At 36.0% G+C, this 21,891-nt stretch overlaps 4 protein-coding genes across 4 annotated transcripts; 3 read left to right on the top strand and 1 right to left on the bottom strand.

Annotated features, from left to right (window-relative positions):
- Nucleotides 1–1,976: 1,976 nt before the first annotated feature.
- GCK72_020351 (uncharacterized protein) lies at nt 1,977–4,121 on the top strand (the record flags this gene model as incomplete). The annotated part of the gene is made up of 8 exons (XM_053733525.1): nt 1,977–2,093; nt 2,144–2,401; nt 2,446–2,616; nt 2,663–2,785; nt 3,189–3,341; nt 3,386–3,556; nt 3,603–3,725; nt 3,786–4,121. The coding sequence occupies 8 exons, from the start codon at nt 1,977–1,979 to the stop codon at nt 4,119–4,121; spliced, it is 1,452 nt and encodes a 483-aa protein (XP_053582438.1).
- Nucleotides 4,122–6,242: 2,121 nt separating this feature from the next.
- GCK72_020350 (uncharacterized protein) lies at nt 6,243–9,926 on the top strand (the record flags this gene model as incomplete). The annotated part of the gene is made up of 8 exons (XM_053733524.1): nt 6,243–6,413; nt 6,461–6,613; nt 6,658–6,828; nt 6,877–6,993; nt 8,994–9,146; nt 9,191–9,361; nt 9,408–9,530; nt 9,591–9,926. 8 exons carry the CDS (start codon nt 6,243–6,245, stop codon nt 9,924–9,926), a joined length of 1,395 nt encoding a protein of 464 aa, XP_053582437.1.
- A 4,563-nt stretch (nt 9,927–14,489) lies between these two features.
- Nucleotides 14,490–14,992, top strand: GCK72_020349 (uncharacterized protein; the record flags this gene model as incomplete). The annotated part of the gene is made up of 2 exons (XM_003116536.2): nt 14,490–14,621; nt 14,669–14,992. The coding sequence occupies 2 exons, from the start codon at nt 14,490–14,492 to the stop codon at nt 14,990–14,992; spliced, it is 456 nt and encodes a 151-aa protein (XP_003116584.2).
- Nucleotides 14,993–15,032: 40 nt separating this feature from the next.
- GCK72_020348 (uncharacterized protein) lies at nt 15,033–15,971 on the bottom strand (the record flags this gene model as incomplete). The annotated part of the gene is made up of 3 exons (XM_053733523.1): nt 15,033–15,106; nt 15,421–15,574; nt 15,648–15,971. The coding sequence occupies 3 exons, from the start codon at nt 15,969–15,971 to the stop codon at nt 15,033–15,035; spliced, it is 552 nt and encodes a 183-aa protein (XP_053582436.1).
- Between the last annotated feature and the right edge of the window lie 5,920 nt (nt 15,972–21,891).

The following is a 21,891-nucleotide window of genomic DNA, read 5'->3' as shown; positions in this document are numbered from 1 at the left end:
GTCAAGTCTAATCATCAGGAATGACAAATATCCTAAATTAGCAATACCCGACCCGGGTCGGGTAATGCTCGGGTTACCCGGGTTTACCCGGGTCGGGTTTTGTTCGACCCGGGTAATACCCGACCCGGGTCGGGTACCGGCGGGTTACCCGGATACCCGAATTACCCGAGTATCCGGGTTTTTGTCAAACCCGGATCCCCGAGTATTACCCGGGTTTTTGAGCCCGGGGCCGCACTCTGGTAGTTCTTAGGTTGGTTTCAGCGTATTCAGAATTTTATTTTTCCTCCTTTATCGAAAAATTAATAATATTTGCAGCTGTTGAATGAGATATATTAAATTTCAGAATTCTTATTTTTTCACCTTCTTAACATTCCCTTTTCAATTTCTGCCCTAAAACCACGAACAACGGATGAGTTGGAACTCACGGCAAAAATAACAAAATTTATTTTTTCTGTCCAGATTTCTCAAATTGAAAAATCTGCTCCAAAATAAACTTCACGTGAAAAATTTTCTTTTTTTCAGATCTTCAATGTTGGTCCAGAATTTGTAACTTGGAAAATCTGCCCTGTCTATTCTTTTATTTTCTGTCCATTTTTTATATTTTAATAAATCTGCTCCATCTTGTTTTATTCTGACTCCATTTATTATCATGATTCTTGAAAAGTTGGCACAGATCTGCTCTAATTTGGAAATTGCAGCAGTAATGAATGATTTTTTACGAATCAAGTAGATTTTCTGAATTTTTCAATTCCAGAACCATAATTTAAACCTATTTTGAAAATTTAAAAGTATTGCTGCTTAAAAAACAGATATTTCTTATTTTCACACTTTCAAGTAGTAAAATCAAAACTTTTGAAATATCAAGCGTCTTATATTGAAAAATCAGCCGAAACGGATCAACTTGGTGCATGTTGGTGCATGGCCTGGTGGCCTATGCTCGAGCCAGTCATAGATTGTCTCTTAAATATGTTCCCCACTAAACATTTTCAACTGACCCAATTATGCAAAAGATGTCTAGTTGCAAAACGCCGGAGTTTCGAAACGACGTTGTTGCGAAATGTCGCGGAGCCAATCTTTACTAATAATATTCAAGAGATCTGTCTGTCTGTCCGTTTGTCGCCGACTCTACCGCCTTCTGTACTGAATCGTTTTTAATGAAATTTACACAGATCGTTTGAAAATTTTCCCCGGATGATGCCCGTCTATTTTTTTTAGTTCCAATAGTTCCAAACTAGGTCAATAGAGAAAGTGGTTTTCTAACTTTTCACTGCCATTCATTTCCGAAATAGGGAGATAGAAGTTCTCGGGAAAAAACAAGTCCGTTTATCATAAACTATTTTTTCAAAAGTAGCTGAAATATCCAGTAAAACTGGCATATGTTATTTGTTGAAAGTGATCGGCTGATTTTTTCGATTATTGATTTTTCCTGATCTTAGTTTGAAAATTTGGAAAAAACTTTTTAGTTTTGAACTAGACCTTATAGTTTTTTTTTAGTTAAAAATGATGAGCAATGTTCAGGAAAACAAAATATGATGCTTAAATCCTTCTGCGCATCTTGATCACCGTGAGTCGCCGAAAAAAACAATTGGTTGAAAATTGCGGAAAAAGATGTGTATTATATTTCTTAATATTATTAAAATTGAAGATCATGATTTTGAAAGAATTTTTGTTTGGAATTTTTTCACTCAAAAAACTTCCAACTTTTACCCTATTTTTCAGGTTTTTTGATTGTAAAACAGTGACAACTCGCAAATTTGTATTGAATTTATAAAAAATTAAATTAATTTCAGTCCATTTTTTTTTAATGATCAAAAAACAGGAGGTATACTCATCTATGACCGCTACTGTACACTAGCAAATGGTGTGTTCAAAATTTGAGTTTTTGAATAATTTTCACTGAATTACTTTTAGAATGAAGACATCAAGTAATCAAAAACAATCTAATCTTTTTTCAGTTGAACAGACCCCCGAAACGAATGTTGTTCAATGAAGATCAAAAAAATTTCATGAGAGCAAGATTTCAAGAGTTCAACTATCCGACAACAAAACAATGCGAGCTCTGGGGACAAGAAATCCAGTTAACTGGCACCCAGGTTCGGAGTTTTGAGAAAAAAAGGCTTCATAATACAACTCATCATTCCAGGTGTGTAGCTTCATCATAAAAGAAAGAGCGTTCAGCAAACCGGGATTTCGAGAACGGCAAAATGAGAGGAAGCGAGAAAGGCGAAAAGGAGGACCAAAAGTAAGCCGGTTCAGAGCTCTTTCTCCTCCAGTTGAGAGAACGGAGCACCAGAAAAAAGTCGCGCTCAAAACATTGAAAAAAATCTATCAAGAGACTGATAGACCAACTTTGCCAATGAAAAAACAAATAGCGGAAGTTCTCCTCACAACTCCGAAAAATGTGAGTATTGGAAAAAGTTATTCAAATTGTTGAATATTTTTCAGATCAATAAATTTTTTGATTACCATCGGAATAAAGAACAAAACGAAGGAAAATTCGTTAAGATCGACAAAGAAATTAGTAAAAAACTAGACGAATTGTTCAAAATAAATCCGAATCCAACGACAGAAAGGAAAAAAGAAATTGCGGAGGCCAACAAGTTGAAACTACAAGCAGTGAGTTTGAAGTCATGAGTAGTTCATTACAGAAAAACCATTTCAGGTTTCCCACTGGTTCAAAACCAAAAGGGATCGACTAAAAAATCCCGAGAAATGGGATAAAATTAATGAAAAGAAACGAATTATGGGACGTGAACAACGCAGGAAAATGAAAGCTCAAAATCAGGTGAGAATGATGTTAATAGCACGGTCATTATCCGTCTTCTATTCAAAATTTCGTTTACAGGCTCTTGGTTACTTCCGGATGAGAAGAAATATGGACAGAAAAAGAATAAAGAAGAAGAAGTAAAATATGGTTAATCGGAACATAAACTGCTTTTCTTTTTTTGAAAATTCAAATGTTGACGTCTTCTGTTTCTGACGACTTTGCACTGCCACCGCCACCCTGCCACACGCCGAAAAGATTGTCTATACAGTACGCGCCCGCGCCAAAAAGATTATGTTGAAACATCTGAATCTTCTGATTCAGAAAGTGAGGAGGATAGCGATGCCGATTCAAGTTATGAAGAGCCTCAACTGAAGGTATTTCTCTTTTTAAAGTTACTCGATTTGGAAAATAATATTTTTAGAAAAAGAAACTGATCAAAAAGATGAAAACACTCCAAAATCATCAAGAAGATCAAGAAGAATTATCCGGAAATAAAGATGGAAACTCCCAAGAAGTAAAGAAAATGCCGATGAAAAGAAAAATAGCGGAAGTTCTACTCACAAAAAATAAAACAGTGAGTGTTGGAAGAAGTTATTCAAATTATTGAACTGTTTTCAGATTAATCGATTTCTGAAATACCGACAAAAGAAAGATCAAAACAATGAAAAATATGTTAAGATCAACAAAGAAATCAGTAAAAAGTTAGAAGAAGAGTTTGAAATCAACCCAAATCCAACAACGGAAAGAAAAAAAGAAATTGCGGAGGCCAACAAGTTGAAACTACAATCAGTGAGTTTTAATTCATGAGTAGTTCATTACAGAAAAACCATTTCAGGTTTCCCACTGGTTCGTAACCAAAAGGGATCGACTTAAAAATCCCGAGAAATGGGATAAAATTAATGAAAAGAAACGAATTATGGGACGTGAACAACGCAGGAAAATGAAAGCTCAAAATCAGGTGAGAATGATGTTAATAGCACGGTCATTATCCGTCTTCTATTCAAAATTTCGTTTACAGGCTCTTGGTTACTTCCGGATGAGAAGAAATATGGACAGAAAAAGAATAAAGAAGGTCCCTGAAGAGAAAGATGTCCCAGAGTTTAAAGGAGTGTGGATACGTCGACAGAAAGAACAGGTCATCAACCAAGAAGAAGGCTATGATGAATCAGATGAATCAGATGACAATTCAGATGATTCAGACGATTCAGAAGACATGGACATGCACAATTCTGGTTCAGAGAATTTCGATTCGGATGAGTCTTTCACGAATTCAGATGAATGGGACAGCGACGATGATGATAAAGTCGATGAATTCGTGAAGAGGGAGCCTAAAGAAGAACCAGAAGATGAGTGAAATCTTCTATTACATCATTTCTGTTTGATTATTTCCGAAATTCCATTTTCTCATCTTTTCCCCTTCCGTTTCAATTTGTTCTCGTCTTCATCTCGCTTCTGATCATTATAACTCTATTTTATGGTTTATTCAAGTTTTTCACTTTTTTCTTTTTGCGTCTTTCCATTTCTAAAATGTTCTCCTCTGAATTCATGTCCGTCCTGTTTTCCTTCAATGTGGTTTCTTTCATCACAATTCTTCCTTTTCCCCCTATATTGTATCGTTCACAATGTTCTTTTCGAATTTTTTCTTAATATCATCATGCCTCTATATTTTAAGATGTGTTTTAAGATGTGCCTCTATATTTTAAGATGTGCATCATTGTTTTATTCTGTGTTTTTTATTAAACTTGAAAAAATACACATGTATCAGTTGCATCTCCTGGTTTCACTGAATCGGGCCTCTCTCCTTAAATCGCCAATGGACAGGCGCCAAGGTAAAAATAGAATTTTTGAGAGACTAGAAAAAATACATGACAGAAGTGCCAAACCGGGTTGGTGAACCCGATTACCTTTCTTTTTAGTATAGTTTCATTATTATTTTACATTATTCTAACTGAAAACATCAAACGTCGAACATCCTTTCTTGTTATCGGAAATGTATTTAATAACAAATACATTTTTAAACAAATTTTATATATCGAGTAAATCTAAATCGAATTCAGTCATGTTTTTATTATACTTTTTCTCCCCCGCTGTCCGCACTGCCCCCTTCAACCGAGGTCGCTAGCGCCCTCATTTTTTACTTTGTAACAGTAGGCTTCTTGATTCTTTTCTCTTTTGTTTCTACCTACTGTTATATACAGTAGGTGGAAACAAAAGCGAGCATAAGTGAGCACCCCTTCGTTCTTTCATTTATATCTCAGCTAAAACAAGTCCGTTTTGCATAAACGTTTTTTTTTTGAAAGGTAGCCAAAGTATTCAGCAATAAAAACTTTTTTTTGAAAAATTTCCATCACTGATTTTTTCCGATAATCGATTTTTCCTGATCTTGGTTTGAAAATTTAAAAAAAAACTTTTTATTTTTCTCTTGCAGTCATTGAGTTTTTTTTGGGTCAAAATGTTTGAAAACACTTCAATACAGTGCGTCCAATATTGATAGGACCCCCTAGATTTTGGGGTTCCAGACAGAACCAGAACAGATACAAAAAATCTGTGATGACCATTCGATTCAGGGTACAAAGAAACCCTGTCGCCCAAATTTTCATGATTTTACCATTTTTCTTATAAGCGTACCACCAAAAAGTCATTTTTTCAGCCGTCCAATATGGATAGGACCACCTGGAAAATCGAATTTTCAGTTGATTTTCAAGAAATTTTTTTTCTTGGAAACCTTTTAAAATCGATCGAAACATACTTTTTCTGTTGTTTTCAAACAGTTTCATAATAATTGTGCCGTTTTCAACCCCAACAGCAAATGTTAGCCACCTTCGAATTTTCACCAATCTGAAATCTTCAGAACTTCAGATCGAGTATCTCTTATCACAGATCACGTATCATTGTGAAACTTTCTGGTAAAATTAATCGAGACATTTATAATAAAAATAAACAATGGATTTGTAAAAATATTCATTTTCTGAAAAGTTATACTCCCGGTTCTCGAACCCATTTCGACCAGATTCTACTATTTTCAAAAATTGTGTCCAAGATATGAATTCTTGGATCTGACTGAAGGAACATTTCAAAAAATGTCAAAATAGTGCTGAAATGCATTGAAAATAAGTATAGACAATTTTTTCATCGGTCATTAATCGAATGGTCATCACAGATTATTTGTATCTGTACTGGTTTTGTTTGGAACACCAAAATCTAGGGGTCCTATCATTATTGGACGCACTGTATATCTATTTTTGCCTGTATTACCTTTGTCCCGGTATTCTCTTCCCCTTGTCATTTTGTTTGTTTTCACTACCCTCCCTTTTATCGTTTTAACATTCCCTTGATTTTTACATTTCTAGGCCCTCCCTGTTTTTTTCACTCGAAACTGTCTCGTGAGGTACCATTTCAAATATTTTGTATCTCTATGTTTTCCTTCTGGTCGCAATAAATAAAAAATAAAAAATTTGATTCTCAGTGATTTAGAATGTCTTCTCGGATCCTGGAGAACGAATCCGCTTCTCCGATCAAAAAGCTTAAATCCGGTTCAAATATGTCGGCGTATAGTTCCGATTATGTTGAAACCTCTGAATCATCTGATTCAGAAAGTGAGGAGGATAGCGGAACCGATTCAAATTATGAAGAGCCTCTGCCAAAGGTATTTTTGTTTTTAAAGTCACTCGCTTTGGAAAATAACATTTTTAGAAAAAGAAACTGGTCAGAATGATGAAAACACTCAAAAATCATCAAGAAGATCAAGAAGAATTATCCGGAAATAAAGATGGAAACTCCCAAGAAGTAAAGAAAATGCCGATGAAAAGAAAAATAGCGGAAGTTCTACTCACAAAAAATAAAACAGTGAGTGTTGGAAGAAGTTATTCAAATTATTGAACTGTTTTCAGATTAATCGATTTCTGAAATACCGACAAAAGAAAGATCAAAACAATGAAAAATATGTTAAGATCAACAAAGAAATCAGTAAAAAGTTAGAAGAAGAGTTCAAAATAAATCCGAATCCAACAACGGAAAGAAAAAAAGAAATCGCAGAGGCCAACAAGTTGGGATTACGAGCAGTGAGTTTGAAATCATGAATATAGTTCATTACAGAAATGTAATTTCAGGTTTCCAACTGGTTCTTGAAAACAAGGCGTGAAGTTGAAAATCCCGAGAAGTGGAAAGAATTGAATGAAAAGAAACGAATTTCGGATCGTGGGCGTCATAGGAGAAAAAAAGCTGAGGTAAGAATAATGTTAATAGAAACATACTTTGAGAAAGATTATTGGCCTCTATTCCAGAATAAGGTATTTTCAAATAATTCATTTTGCAATTACGACGCTTCGCAACTGCAAGATTTCGAAACTAAAACGTTACGCTACCGTTCAACTAGCAATAGTTTGACCTAGTTTTGTCGAAAACCGGGTCAGATAACTTTTTTTCTATTTCTAACAAGCATTTAAATATGTTCCCCACTAAACATTTTCAACTGACCCAAACATGCAAAAGATGTCTGGTTGCAAAACGTCGGAGTCGCGAAACGACGTTGTTGCGAAATGTCGCGGAGCCAATCTTTACTAATAATATTCAACATATCTGTCTGTCTGTCCGTTTGTCGCCGACTCTAGTGCCCTTTGTACTGAACCGTTTGTAATGAAACTTACACAGATCGGTTGAAAATTTTCCCCGGATGATGCCCGTCTATTATTTTTAGTTCGAATAGTTCCAAACTAGGTCAATACGTGAAAAAGTGGTTTTCAAACCTTTCACTGCCATTCATAGGGATATAGGAGTTCTCGGGAAAAAAACTTATATAACTTTTTATTCTTCAAATTAATTCATTTCTTCAAATTTTCGTGAGGTATTCAAAAGCTTGTACTACAAATCTGGGGTCAGATCTATTCTGCAAACTTTGAACCATTTTTTGCTATAAACAGACGGATATGGACGAGATAAGGAAGATGTTGAAGTGTAGGTTAGACACGGAGCTAGGGCGTGTGAGTACTGTGAGGGTGATTTCGCTGTTTTTTTTTTCGTTGTTCTATTTTGATATGCAACTTAAGAGACTAAATTTTGAAAAGATTTATCAGGGGTGTGAAGCGTATGGTCGCATAAACGCGCTCCGTCGCACAACGATTAGCACGGTGCCAAAGTAAAGTTTAGCGTTGGTTTTTTAATTTAATTTATTTATTGACTGGAATATAAATCATGCAAATTAAACAGGAGTCCGGATCATGCCCCTCACGAGGCTAAAGACCTGGTAGGAGGGCGAAATAAGAGGAAAGCAAGATATTAAGTCCGAAGGTATGGGGAAAAATGGGGGGAACGAGAATTAATTGTCATGAGGAGAGAAGATAAGAATGAAATGGGTGAAGTAACCGAAAAGGGGAAGAGGGGGCAAGGTAAAGAGCAAATTCACAGGGGGAGATCATAGTCTATTAATTGAATTATTGAGCAGGGAGACAAATTTACCGGGGGGGGGGGGGGAGGAAGTCATGGTTTGTTGTATCTTTCAATGAAAAAACGCGACGGGCACGTACTGCGACTAGGGCGAATTCAAAACGTTTCGTTGCGGACCTTACGCCTCGCACAACTTTGATGTATAGCAGTTTTTCCGTATTTTTAGTCAGTTGTTCGACTGTCGCGGGTTTTTGAGGCCCATTCTACTAAAAAATTATTAACAATTTCAAATCAAAAATTTATTTTAAATTTCGCGCAAAAATTTCTCTGATTTCAGCGGAGCTCGGTTGATTTTAGTTTTACTCCCAGACTCCAGGGTTAGACAAATCAACTGTATCAAAGAACCAGATAGTATTATACTAGTTTTGTATGAGCATTATCAAAAGATAAGTATGTCGGTTAAATCGCAGCTGACTCTACAGTGCTCCACATAATCTCACTCTTACTTCATCAGGTTCAAAAACTGAAGTTTTCGAAATTGTCGGGTGTTCATCCAAGAAGTAAAATATGGTTAATCGGAACATAAACTGCTTTTCTTTTTTTGAAAATTCAAATGTTGACGTCTTCTGTTTCTGACGACTTTGCACTGCCACCGCCACCCTGCCACACGCCGAAAAGATTGTCTATACAGTACGCGCCCGCGCCAAAAAGATTATGTTGAAACATCTGAATCTTCTGATTCAGAAAGTGAGGAGGATAGCGATGCCGATTCAAGTTATGAAGAGCCTCAACTGAAGGTATTTCTCTTTTTAAAGTTACTCGATTTGGAAAATAATATTTTTAGAAAAAGAAACTGATCAAAAAGATGAAAACACTCCAAAATCATCAAGAAGATCAAGAAGAATTATCCGGAAATAAAGATGGAAACTCCCAAGAAGTAAAGAAAATGCCGATGAAAAGAAAAATAGCGGAAGTTCTACTCACAAAAAATAAAACAGTGAGTGTTGGAAGAAGTTATTCAAATTATTGAACTGTTTTCAGATTAATCGATTTCTGAAATACCGACAAAAGAAAGATCAAAACAATGAAAAATATGTTAAGATCAACAAAGAAATCAGTAAAAAGTTAGAAGAAGAGTTTGAAATCAACCCAAATCCAACAACGGAAAGAAAAAAAGAAATTGCGGAGGCCAACAAGTTGAAACTACAATCAGTGAGTTTTAATTCATGAGTAGTTCATTACAGAAAAACCATTTCAGGTTTCCCACTGGTTCGTAACCAAAAGGGATCGACTTAAAAATCCCGAGAAATGGGATAAAATTAATGAAAAGAAACGAATTATGGGACGTGAACAACGCAGGAAAATGAAAGCTCAAAATCAGGTGAGAATGATGTTAATAGCACGGTCATTATCCGTCTTCTATTCAAAATTTCGTTTACAGGCTCTTGGTTACTTCCGGATGAGAAGAAATATGGACAGAAAAAGAATAAAGAAGGTCCCTGAAGAGAAAGATGTCCCAGAGTTTAAAGGAGTGTGGATACGCCGACAGAAAGAACAGGTCATCAACCAAGAAGAAGCCAGTGATGAATCAGATGAATCAGATGACAATTCAGATGATTCAGACGATTCAGAAGACATGGACATGCACAATTCTGGTTCAGAGAATTTCGATTCGGATGAGTCTTTCACGAATTCAGATGAATGGGACAGCGACGATGATGATAAAGTCGATGAATTCGTGAAGAGGGAGCCTAAAGAAGAACCAGAAGATGAGTGAAATCTTCTATTACATCATTTCTGTTTGATTATTTCCGAAATTCCATTTTCTCATCTTTTCCCCTTCCGTTTCAATTTGTTCTCGTCTTCATCTCGCTTCTGATCATTATAACTCTATTTTATGGTTTATTCAAGTTTTTCACTTTTTTCTTTTTGCGTCTTTCCATTTCTAAAATGTTCTCCTCTGAATTCATGTCCGTCCTGTTTTCCTTCAATGTGGTTTCTTTCATCACAATTCTTCCTTTTCCCCCTATATTGTATCGTTCACAATGTTCTTTTCGAATTTTTTCTTAATATCATCATGCCTCTATATTTTAAGATGTGTTTTAAGATGTGCCTCTATATTTTAAGATGTGCATCATTGTTTTGTTCTGTGTTTCTTAATAAACTTCAAAAAATACACATGTATCAGTTTCATCCCTGGGGTTCACTGAATTAGGGTAAAAATAAAAATCTTCCGAGAAGCTTGGAAAAAATACAGTGAATTTGAAAAAGATACATGGCAGAAAGAGGATTCTAAAATAAATTAAGAATATGCTAGTGGGGGTTACAGGGTACTGATGCTGTTGAAAATAATATGCGTATTCTTTATGTGGTTCTAGTAAATAAACTTCTGGAAGCAACCCGCCCCCACCGGCTATCCCGAAACCCACGTCACGGACGAGCTTCCAGGAATACTGCCTTTCCCCTTTACGGACCTTACACACTGTCTCGGTCTAATGGTGCATTGTAGAGGTTGGATCCAAAGTGGGTCAAAGCCTGTCCAGGACAGATCCTGCACTATTTACTAACCATCGTGTATTACAGTCTGTCCAATTCACATCTATGTCTCGAACTCTGTCAGATCTGACTTTGTCTTTTGAACGGATTCCATCACGGCCTCCATGAGCCGTGAAAATCGATCGGCAACATTTTTTGAAAATTAACCAAAACTAGCTGTTGTTTTAAACTTCATTAAAATCATATTACATATATCTATCATTTGGAGACAAGAAACATGAGCAAGTATGATTTTCCAAGGTTTCAGATATTTGAATATTGAAGATAGAAGATGCATGCCTCGGAGTAAATTCACGAGGAGAGATGACCATAATTTGAGGAATCGCGCCAACGTCTAAATGTTACATATATGTTTTTTCTAAAACTCGACTTTCTATAAAACTGAAAAAAACTCACATGGATCTTCGCTATTTTTGGAGAAATTATAATGGGTTTTTGCAGATTTTTTGTGAACTTCATCAGGCTTCATGAATAAATTGCAGTTGGATAGTTGAATAATTTCACAGTAGTATTTCAGAATGAATATAATAGAGAATAGAATCAAAACAAAAATAAAAGAGAACAGTATAATTAAAGATGGAGCTAGGAAGTCCATTGAGAAGTTGTGGGAGTGGAAAAGAAGAGCGATTCTCAAAAAGATTATGAACAGATTTATTTTAAGAAGGAAGGTGGGCATATCCGGCTATTTTATCTAACAAAAAATAGAATATCAGGAGTTTTTGAGCACCCACAAAAGTTGGAGATAATCGCAGTTTGACGTTGTTGTGGACTTTTTGTTATTTTCATTTTGCAGGATAAGTTCTATGGTCAATGACTATTTTCCACCAAACAAATAACTGTAAAAGGTGATGTGCCCGGTGTCTCTGGTTAGGCCGTTATCTCATGTTTGATTTTCGTGCAAGACGGTGTCTGAAATTTTATTTCAGGTTTCTTGTCCACCTGTCTTGAGACTCAAATTGATGAAGTACAGTACCGCTTGAAAGGCTATGAACTTTGGCTGTTTTCCGTGGAAAATGACCAAATTTGGCAGTGTATTTAGGAGCTTTTTCTCACTTTGACAAACTGTAACTCTCGTGGTAGTGTGCCTGCAAAAAAAGATTAACTACAAAAATGATGTGCTATTTTCGATCTGTATAGTCCATGCATATATTTCTTTGTGGCTCAATCAGGGATACTGAGACATCCTCTCGAATTTGATCATTTTCAACTAAAAAAGGTCAAATAGTGCACGGTACTACGTGCCAAAAATTTTACCTTGGTTGCGCAAAGTCCCCTTGTGTCTCCTAGACTCGACTTTTCTTGGAATCAATTGTGACAACACTGGCTATACTTTTCTGAAAATCACATTTTTACTCATATTCGAATCGTTTTTTTTATTCGGAACCTTTGATAAATAACCACATAATAAAACCGATTTCGCAGCTTCCCGATATTGAGACGACAATAAAAGACAAATTGTCATATGAGTGGATGTGTTGGCTGACAGAATGATAGTGAAGAGATAGTTGAAGTAATTGAGAAGCAATCTGAAAGTTGAAAATAGATCTCTGACTGAGCCTATTGAAAAAAAAAACCTACAGTAATCCATAGGCATCGGAATAATACGGCTCCAGAGCCGTAATTAATGCCAATGGGAACTCGGCAATAAAAAATGTGATAGTTAGAAAAAGTACTAGTTTTGTGGTTTTTCCAGAACCATTATATGCATTTGAAGATGATATTTTTATCCGATTTTTCTCATTTTTTCGTAGTTTCCAAATCAGAAAAATTGTAGCGATTGGGAACAAGATGGAGGGGATGAACTGAATTCCAAAGTTCAACATGTCTGAAAATTTCTACTCACTTTCGATAAAAACGCATCAAAACTGTTGTAAGCTTTGTACACCATTAGATCATTTCCCATGAAAAACTCAGAAAAATCGAATCGATATGTGACAACTTTTTTGGGTTTGCGATCACAATCATTCGTAGCATTTTCAGAGAGAATTATGAATTGGAAGGAACCAAAAATAGATATAGACACATTGAAAATTAGAATGAACAACACAAAATAAAATGCTGTTTTTGGATTAGATAGTTTCTCAAATTTCGGGTTCATTGGATTGCGGATGACCAACGTTCTGATCAAAGCAATACTAAAGTTGAGCCACGTGGATGATCTTCTGGAAACATCTTTCAGCAACTTTAGTAGAATATCCACTAAGACATTCAAATAAGATGTCCCAGAGAAGCAAGTTTCCAAGTTCTCATAATAACTTTTGACTTTCTGCTCAATTATATAAAACTGCGAGTACATATCTGAAACTGTCGCTGCAGCCATAATCAAATTGATAGATGAGGTTCTCATACACGCTCTTGTTAACACAATAATATGAAACAAATTAATTGAGAAACTAAAGATAGCTATATGGATCTCGAATCCCAGAAGAAAGCTCACGGTATTTCGGAGATTTGTGTAGAAGGTGCAGTCTTCAGACATTGTCAAAAAATATACGAAAATAAATAAGTGAAAGGTGTTACATGACTCAATTTCACTTATAAATATGAATTGGCTGGCGACACTGAAATTGGTTTGTTTTCGAGGAGAAAATTCACATTTTGTTTGTCAGATTGGAGATCAAAACAAAAAACACAAAGATTGAGTTGAGTCTTGTTAACACTTGTGTGTTCCGATTATGAAAACTTTTTATTGTAAAACTTTTAAAAATATGTAAATCTTACTTTGAGAGAGTGTCATGGTAATAATGATTGTCTCATCAAGTAGATTTTTAATGGATTGTACAAATCAAAAGTAGAGCTCCAATTTTGTAGTTCACAATTTCTTTGTACAGACACTCACTAGAGAGTAATGACCATTTTAAGGGAAAAACTCAAAAATCGCACTATTTTGCGCTGAAATGAATCGATTTGAGGGAGAAATTACTTTGTAGTTATGTAATTCTCTAGGGAGCGTCCGTACAAAAAAGTTGCCAACTACAAAAACGGAGTTCTATTTTTGGTCTGTTCGGTCCATAAAAAATTATTTTGTGGGACAGTTAGTTTCACTATGACACACTCTCAAAGTTGGGCGTTTTCGACTGAAAAAAACAAAACTTAATATACTTTTGAGCGGTACTGTATCACCCATTCACTGGTGGCTGGCCGCTTGCTCAAAGTTCGGCGATTGAACAAGGTGTGGGTCCCGTACTTTTAAAACTTTTTTATGTGAGAATTAAGAGCCGCCGTAAATTCGAAATCCCGCCCACACCTCGTCCCCGGGCCGAACTTTGAACGAGTGCTCAGCCACCCGCGAATTGGTAATGTTTCCAATAGTAATACCTATCTCACATACATATAGCCCACCTTATTATTCTAATTAGAGGCCTTCTGGCAGTGCGATTGAGAATGGACAGGTGGAATCAGATAAGTGTGACATCTGCAGTTGTGTAATCCTGGAGAGCGGTGTGTACTGCCTAATTAGAACCAGTCATTACATGCTTACCTAATTGTAGGATCGTAGCCAAAAGGAATTTATAAGAATTGCAAGCGGAGACCTAAATAAGTTTTTGCACTGCTGTAAAAACATCTGCCCGTTATCGTATCAAACCGCTGACAGTTTCGTCGATTCTGGCAATAGAAGACCCCAACGTCTGTCAACTTTCCCATAATCCCTACGTCGGCCACCATCTGCCAAATGCCTACTAATTGTCATAATTGCTCACCAATCACCCGTCACGTGACCCCCTTCCCATAGTCTTATCTACACCGTTTCTCTCATTTCTTTCATTTGCACTCATATTCTAATATGTCTTTTACTCATGACCAGGAAAATGAATTGATTGCTGAAAATGAGCAAGTCATTTCTTTGAACCAAGACACCGAAAAAGCACCTAAACCAAAGATGAGCCCGGAGCTTCAAAAAATGGTTGATGCGATGGTAAGTGAATTATCGATTTTCTTCTTTCTTTCAATTAACAATTTCAGTACGCCTCCCTCCAGCCCCACAAAAACGTCTTCCCATCAGCACCCTTAGCAGGACAACCCGTTATCCCAACCGGTAGACTTGCCAGATGCATCTGCTCCCCAGATTGTACTAAAGAGCTTCCACAACCAGAATACCAAGTCATCAGGGATTCAGAAGAAGACAAGAGATGGATGGTGGAACCCACCCCGACAGACTTCTATCTGCCAATGATTGGTAAGACAAAGGACGGTGAGCTAGTTGGTGTCAACATTCAGATGCATGTCAATGAGAATGGCACTAAAGCCTTTGGAACTATTCATTCGTTTTGTGCTCTTCGGAAGTAAGAAATTTCCAATTTTATTAAATGTTTTGCCTTTTTTCATATTACGAGTATATGTATATGAAGTAATTCAACTCGTAGATTGCACAGTGTTTACGCAGTCCTTGTTTCCAGAAAGCTGAAATTATTATGTTCATAAGTTTTTGTAATCTGACTAAAACGCTGCCTTCGCTTTAGGTACATAACCACACAGTATCAAATCCATAAACGTTCTCCGATATTGTGATGACATGAAAAAACAAATAATCATATGGATTCCAGAAGTTAGAGACAAAACTATAGAGAAAACATACTGAAAATAAACGAGAGCCAAACTGAAAACTGTTGTGTTTCAAGGTACGGCTGAATACTTGAATTCTTACTGAAATCCTTCTTCATTGAGCATAAGCAAGACTGGATTCAAACCATAGGACAGCGCCATTGGAAACTCACCAATGAAGAATGTCAGTGTGAGGTAGAAGATGAGTTTCGTGGTGTTTCCAGAGTCAGACTTTGATACAAACAGATTTTGTCTCGACTTTTCGGCTTTTCGAATTTCAATAATAAGAAAAGTGGTGAAAATTGGAAAGAGGATACATGGAAAAAGCTGGAGTAAAAGAATAAGTGTGCAGGCATTTCAGAAGTTTAAATTCTCACCTTAGAAACCACGCCTTCTGTACCATAAAACAGTTTGTAAACCATATAATCATTGTCAGTGAACCAGTCTGAGAATCCACTGTGTAGTAATAAACGCTCATGGTTTCATTATCTCTGCACTCTACTGCATCCACATTTTCAATCAACCAATTTCCTAAATATTCTACAACTGCTAGCGGGAAGCATAGCACGTAGATCACTAAAATCACGGTGAATGCAGTTTTCGGCTTAGACAACTTCTCATATTTCGGATTCATTGGATTTCTGATGACTAGAGTTCGAATAACAGCTATCGACAAACTGAGCCAAGTTGAGCATCTTCGAGTGAAATTTCGAAGTGCACTCATTACATTTTCAAGTATAAATATGTTGTAATATGTGGCTTTTGAATAACAAAGATATAAATAAATGAAAATTCGAATAATTTCATGGTGTAGTATATACGATTGGGAGCAAATGTCTGAAAGTGCGACAGCTGCCATTATCAAGTTGATACATGTGGTTCTCATAGACTTTTTTGTAAGAACTGTGAAATGAAGAATATTCATAATGACAACCAAAGTAGACAGATAATGTTCTCGATCGACACAAAACTGCACAAATGGAGTAAACCAATTGAATATTGAGCACAATAGTTTAGCTGTAGATTTTTCGACGTTTGGGAAATATGATTCGCAGCTAGTTTCCATTAAAGCGGTATGGCTTAAAGCAGTTGTGAAGGTGTCTACCTATGCTTTGGTCCAATCAAATGAAAATAGTAATAGTGTTCCGTTTTTATAACTTGTTTTCAACCACTTAGGTGACGAATATTAAGAACGGCAGGTGGATAGACAAATTTGATTACGGGGAAAGGAGTATGAGTTAACGAATGTAAAAGCCACGGAAAAATAAATAAATATCAAAGATCGTAATAGCAGCCATCATGAGATTCACAGAGGATGTTCTCATAGAGGCTCTGGTAAGAATGATCAAATGAAAATAATGATGAAACCACAGATTACTGATAAATAACAGTTGTAATGATTAAACTCGCAATGCGAATTCTCTGAAAATTTCAAGTACATCTCTCTTGTAAAATAATACAACTCACTTCAATTTGATTCTCAGAATCACACCAAGTCAAGAATTTTTAAAATTAGGAAATGCAACGTTGATGCAATTTTCCATTAGAAATGAGTAAGCTAGGAAGCAAAGGTGTTTGTTGTAAAAACAGATGAAACACCAGTTCAGGGAGTTTCTGTTAACACACGGCAATGGGAAAAGTGAAAAAAAATGAAAGCAACGTGTCATTGTTAAAGATGGACTGAAGTCACTTCTGGACATCCGGGTCTTCGAGTGGACAGACAGACATCTGAACATGCGCTTTGATAGGCTTGACACACAAGCGCCCGTCCATGTATTTTAAGTTCTTGTTTTTAGGTGATGGTCGGAGATGATTGACTTTGGACGCCCTCATTTGGATTCTGAGTTCACAACTTTTCAGAGCACTTCAGACTCACGCTCACTTTTGTCCGTTGTTCCCACTGTATCATAGATTTCACAGTGGCTCTATATTGAGATGACATGAACAGACAAACTATGAAATGAGTTGAGGTGTTTAGCGAGAATAACATTGAAAACAGATTCCAGAAGTATCGGAGAATATTTCTAAAAAAAATTGTGTGCGCAATTCTCCCGATACTAAAATTGCAACCTACATTAATCCCGGAGTTTCTATAAAAATATAGCCGAGTGCTGAATTTAAACCAAACGGGAACTGAGCTATGAAAAATGTGAAAGTGAAAACGAGTACTAGATTTGTAGTTCTTTTTGAGTCCGCTGTTTTGCTAGTTGATAAAATTTTTCTCCGGTTTTCATCGGTCTTCCAGAGTTCCTTTATTAGCAAAAATGTGACAACAGGGAATAGAAGACAAGGGATCAGCTGGAATAAAACGTTTCTGCAAATGAGCTCTGACAAAACTCACATTCGAAAACGCTGCGTCCACTGCATGGTATGAGTTCAAAATGATTGCATCATTAGCCAGAAAAGTGTCTGAGACACGGTTGTAAAACGCATGAATAGTAATGCTCGAATTACAATATGACTCTATATCATACGACTCAATCGTAAGCTCAAACATTTTGAAGATACCGAGTGAAATACCCGTTAAAAATACAGCAATAATAATGAAGTAGGCAGTTTTTGGTTTTGTTAAGTTCTGAAAAAATGGGTTCATCGGATTCCGTATAACAAGGGTTCGAATAAATGCAATGGATAAACATAGCCAAGTGGAGCATCTTCTTGAAAAATCGGTGAGCATGAAAAAAGGGACTTCCAAGAGAACAAATCCATATGTTGTGGTTTCTAAGCAGTTTCCGAGTATTCTTGACAGTCTGATGTATAGTTGTTCGAGCCCGTGAAAAAATGAGCAGATATCAGAAAACGCTATAGCAGCCATGATGAGGTTTACAGAAGATGTTCTCATAGCTGGTCTGGTTAGAATGATGAAGTGAAATATGTTGATCAACACACAGAATACTGTTAAATAAAATTCATATTGCTTGAGTTGAAAAGTGAAATTCCTGACATCGTTAAATTGGTAAAGACAGTGATTGCAAATGACTCACCTCATGTCTTCTTGAAATCTACATAGACGTAATGCAGTGGGTTTTTTGAATTTCGGAAACTCTATATTCCTACAGAAATCCATTTTAGTTGTTCTGAAGTTTTTGTGAATTTGTTGTCTGGAGTAGTAGACTATAGCTAATTCATTAGTCAGCTAAGCGTGTGTCAGATTTTTTTCTGTTTACCTTTCCCCCCAATCCGAGTTTTTAATTTTCAAACTGTCTAATTTCCGAGATTGTCTACTGGTAATCTTTGTGTTTTGTATCTTAATTAGAATCGTGAATCATATTTATTTTTCTTGAGAGAGATTCGCCGTTTGGCATATGTAAACTGAAACGTCTTGTTTGTAGCCCACATAGCATTACATAGACGGCAAGGCGTCAGCGGGAGCAACTTCGTTTTGTGTCTGAACTCAAGAACAATAACTAGGAAGATTAGCTTTTGTAACCTTATCTTTCGAGTAATACCCACATGACACCACTGACTTCACAGTGTCACAAGAAGAATATCACGACCGCGCCAACTTTAACAGTATTCTTTTATTTCAATAATTCAAGTTTCATTTTTTCTCTGAGGATAAATTAACTTTGGAATAGAGTCTGTGTCTAGTTTCTGAGAATCTTCTGAACCATTCAAAACAGTTATTCGGAAACAAAGTTTTCGACTTAAATTAATTTTTCCAATCACCGCCAGACATATGTTTTTCCAATTAGTTTCATGGGAAAACCTTGTTTTTTTGCTGTAGGATTTTTAAGTTCTGTTTATACAATATCAAAATGGAAGAATGTCGAAAATATGGATTCCCATACTTCAAAAAATCTACCGTATTAGTGTTATGTAGGTTTCAGAATACCTTGAGGTTAGTTTGATTTGAAATTACACAAAGAATTTAAAAACTATAATTCCAGATTATTTACATATTTGATCCTACAATATAATTTTCATATATCAGTCGTTTGTGGAATAATCAATTTGTTTCATTTTATTATCCTTACCAGACAAACTATGAGAACATCTTCTGTGAATCTGATGATGGCTGCTGTGGCCTTTTTCGATATTTGTTCACTCTTTCAGGAGTTTAAACAGTATTATGATATATACATTGCTTCTGACTCGTGTCTATCTCCCGATTCATATGCTTCTGTTCTTTTACAAAGATGTTCTTTTGCATTGACCAATTACTCAAGAAGATACTCCACGTGGGTATGCTTCTTAATTGCATTCATCAGGACAATTGTAGTTCGGAACCCAATGAGTCGATTTCATGAAAACCTAACAAAACCGGCAGCAGGATATTTAGTTATTTTGGGAGTATTCCTGGCCAGTGCCCCTCTGGGAGTTCTGAAGTTGTTGGAGTTCCAGATTGAATGGTCTGAGATTATTTCCTATTGTGATGAAAACGTCACTATAGGATTTTATCACAACAGTATATCGGATCTTTTTGTCGCGAATAATCTTATTATCCTCAACACATTTTATGTAACAGATGCCGTAATATCAAATGTGCTTTTTGTAAAGATTTATATAGACAGTAAAACATCATTTCAGTTAATACCTTGTCTACTGTTCCCTATTGTCACTTTTCTATTGATAAGAGAAGTCAGAAATGTCGAACAAAACAGGAGACGATTGTTCTCATCAGACAAATTGGCTGATTCCAAAAAAGCTACGAGATTCGTGTTGTATTTCACAGTGACATTTTCCATCGCTCAGTTTCCTTTTGGACTTACCGGTTCTGTTCTATATTTATTTGAGGAGATTCCGGGAATGTCGTGAGTCGAAAATGAAGAAATTTTTTTAATTATAGTGTGTTCTAGAAGAATTCTTCACTATTTATACAATTTGTTTTCGACTATGTTCACTGTGAGTACAGTAACCCATTTCATAGTTTGTATTCTTATGTCATCTCAATATCGTGACACTGTGAAGTCAGTGGTATCATGTGGATATTACTCATAAGAGAAGGTTTGTAAAAGAAATTTCTTATTTTACACTCAGTTATTAGAATTTGATTTAGATACAAAGCAGAGTTGCAACCAGTGTATTACCGACAATCACATAATATCATGTGGATACATACCAAGATATGACTCAAGATTCAAATTTAGAGTCAATCTAAACCTTTAATGTTCGTATACTGATATCGTAGCTTTAATACTGTCCCCTTTAAACAACTACTGTAATATCTTCCAAAACGTTGGGCTCGAGTAGTCATAAGATAGAAACATGTTTTACCAATCGGCGACTAAACCTCCTTTTCTACACCCACATGGGCTCGCACCAACTAACTACCGTCAACGTTGCCTAACTTGCCAGATAGGATTCCTGAACGCTCCCAGCTTCACCATTTGAAAGTCGAACTCAGCTTTGAAATATAACGCCCCGCAATGTGAACAAACTTTATCCATCTGATGTAGTGAGGATCGGGTTGTGCATCAGTAGCAGCTACTCCGAAAAGAGCTCACTGATGTGCACATTTGGTCATCGTTGACGTCCTCGTCTTCTGTTGTTCTTCTCAAGCTCTCTGGTGTCTGGCGATAATTAAAATCTTCGTACAAACTCTGAATAAACTTTAATTTTTTTTCAAAAACAAGGTCAGTAAACATACGATTAAAAATCTTTCCAGAATGATTCTTCGGGAATTGGTGAGGCTTTCCAGAAGAGAATCATATCTGCGTGGACATCTTTCTCTTTGGCGAAAACAAAAAAATTATTTAACTTCAGAGTAGATATATATATATGTGCCAGTCGACCTGACGGCGACTAAACCTCCTTTTCTACACTTAGGGTCATTCACTTGTAAGACTGCAAAAAATCTGACCAAGATTTACAGCGAAAGTATTTTTTATGACATCATTTACACAATGCACATTAATCAGAAGACGACGATTCATTCAAATAATTAATTGTACATAACAACGATACAAACTATAAAACAGTGTTAGATGCTCTTCAAATTTGAAACTTGAGTGATGTCTTAGTGTGCATCCACAAGATATTATGTAATTTTCGGTAAGGCATGTCTGGTCGCAGCTCTGCTTTGAATCTAAATTAAAAACTAATAACTGATTGAGAAATTTCATTTAGAAACATTTTCTTTCGAATAATATCCACATGACACCACTGACTTCACAGTGTCACGATATTGAGATGGCATAAGCATACAAACTATGAAATGGGTTACTGTACTCGCAGCGAACAGCATCGATAATAGATTGTATAAATAGTAAATTATTGTTCTAGAACACACTAGAATTGGGCACATTTCTAGATTTTTGACTCACGATATTCCCGGAGTTTCCTCAAATAAATATAGAACTAAACTTGTCAGTCCAAAAGGAAATTGAGCAATGGAAAATGTAAGAGTAAAATAACGCACAAATCTTGTAGTTTTTTTGGAATCAGCTAACTTGTTTGATGAGATTAATCGTTTTCTGTTTTGTTCTATGTTTCTGACTTCTCTTATTAATAGAAAAGTGACAATAGGGAACAGTAGACAAGGTATTAACTGAAATGATGTTTTACTGTCAATATAAATGTTTACTAAACTCACATTCGATACTACGGCATCTGTTAAATAAAATGAGTTGAGGATAAGGTGATTATTCGCAACAAAAAGATCGGATAGACGAGTGTAATACAGTACTATTGTAGTGTTTTCA

This window comes from Caenorhabditis remanei, chromosome V, assembly GCF_010183535.1.
Source record: "Caenorhabditis remanei strain PX506 chromosome V, whole genome shotgun sequence".
Lineage (NCBI taxonomy): Eukaryota > Metazoa > Nematoda > Chromadorea > Rhabditida > Rhabditidae > Caenorhabditis > Caenorhabditis remanei.
Note: the sequence above shows the minus strand (reverse complement) of the source record. Positions and strands in the feature narration are given on the sequence as shown.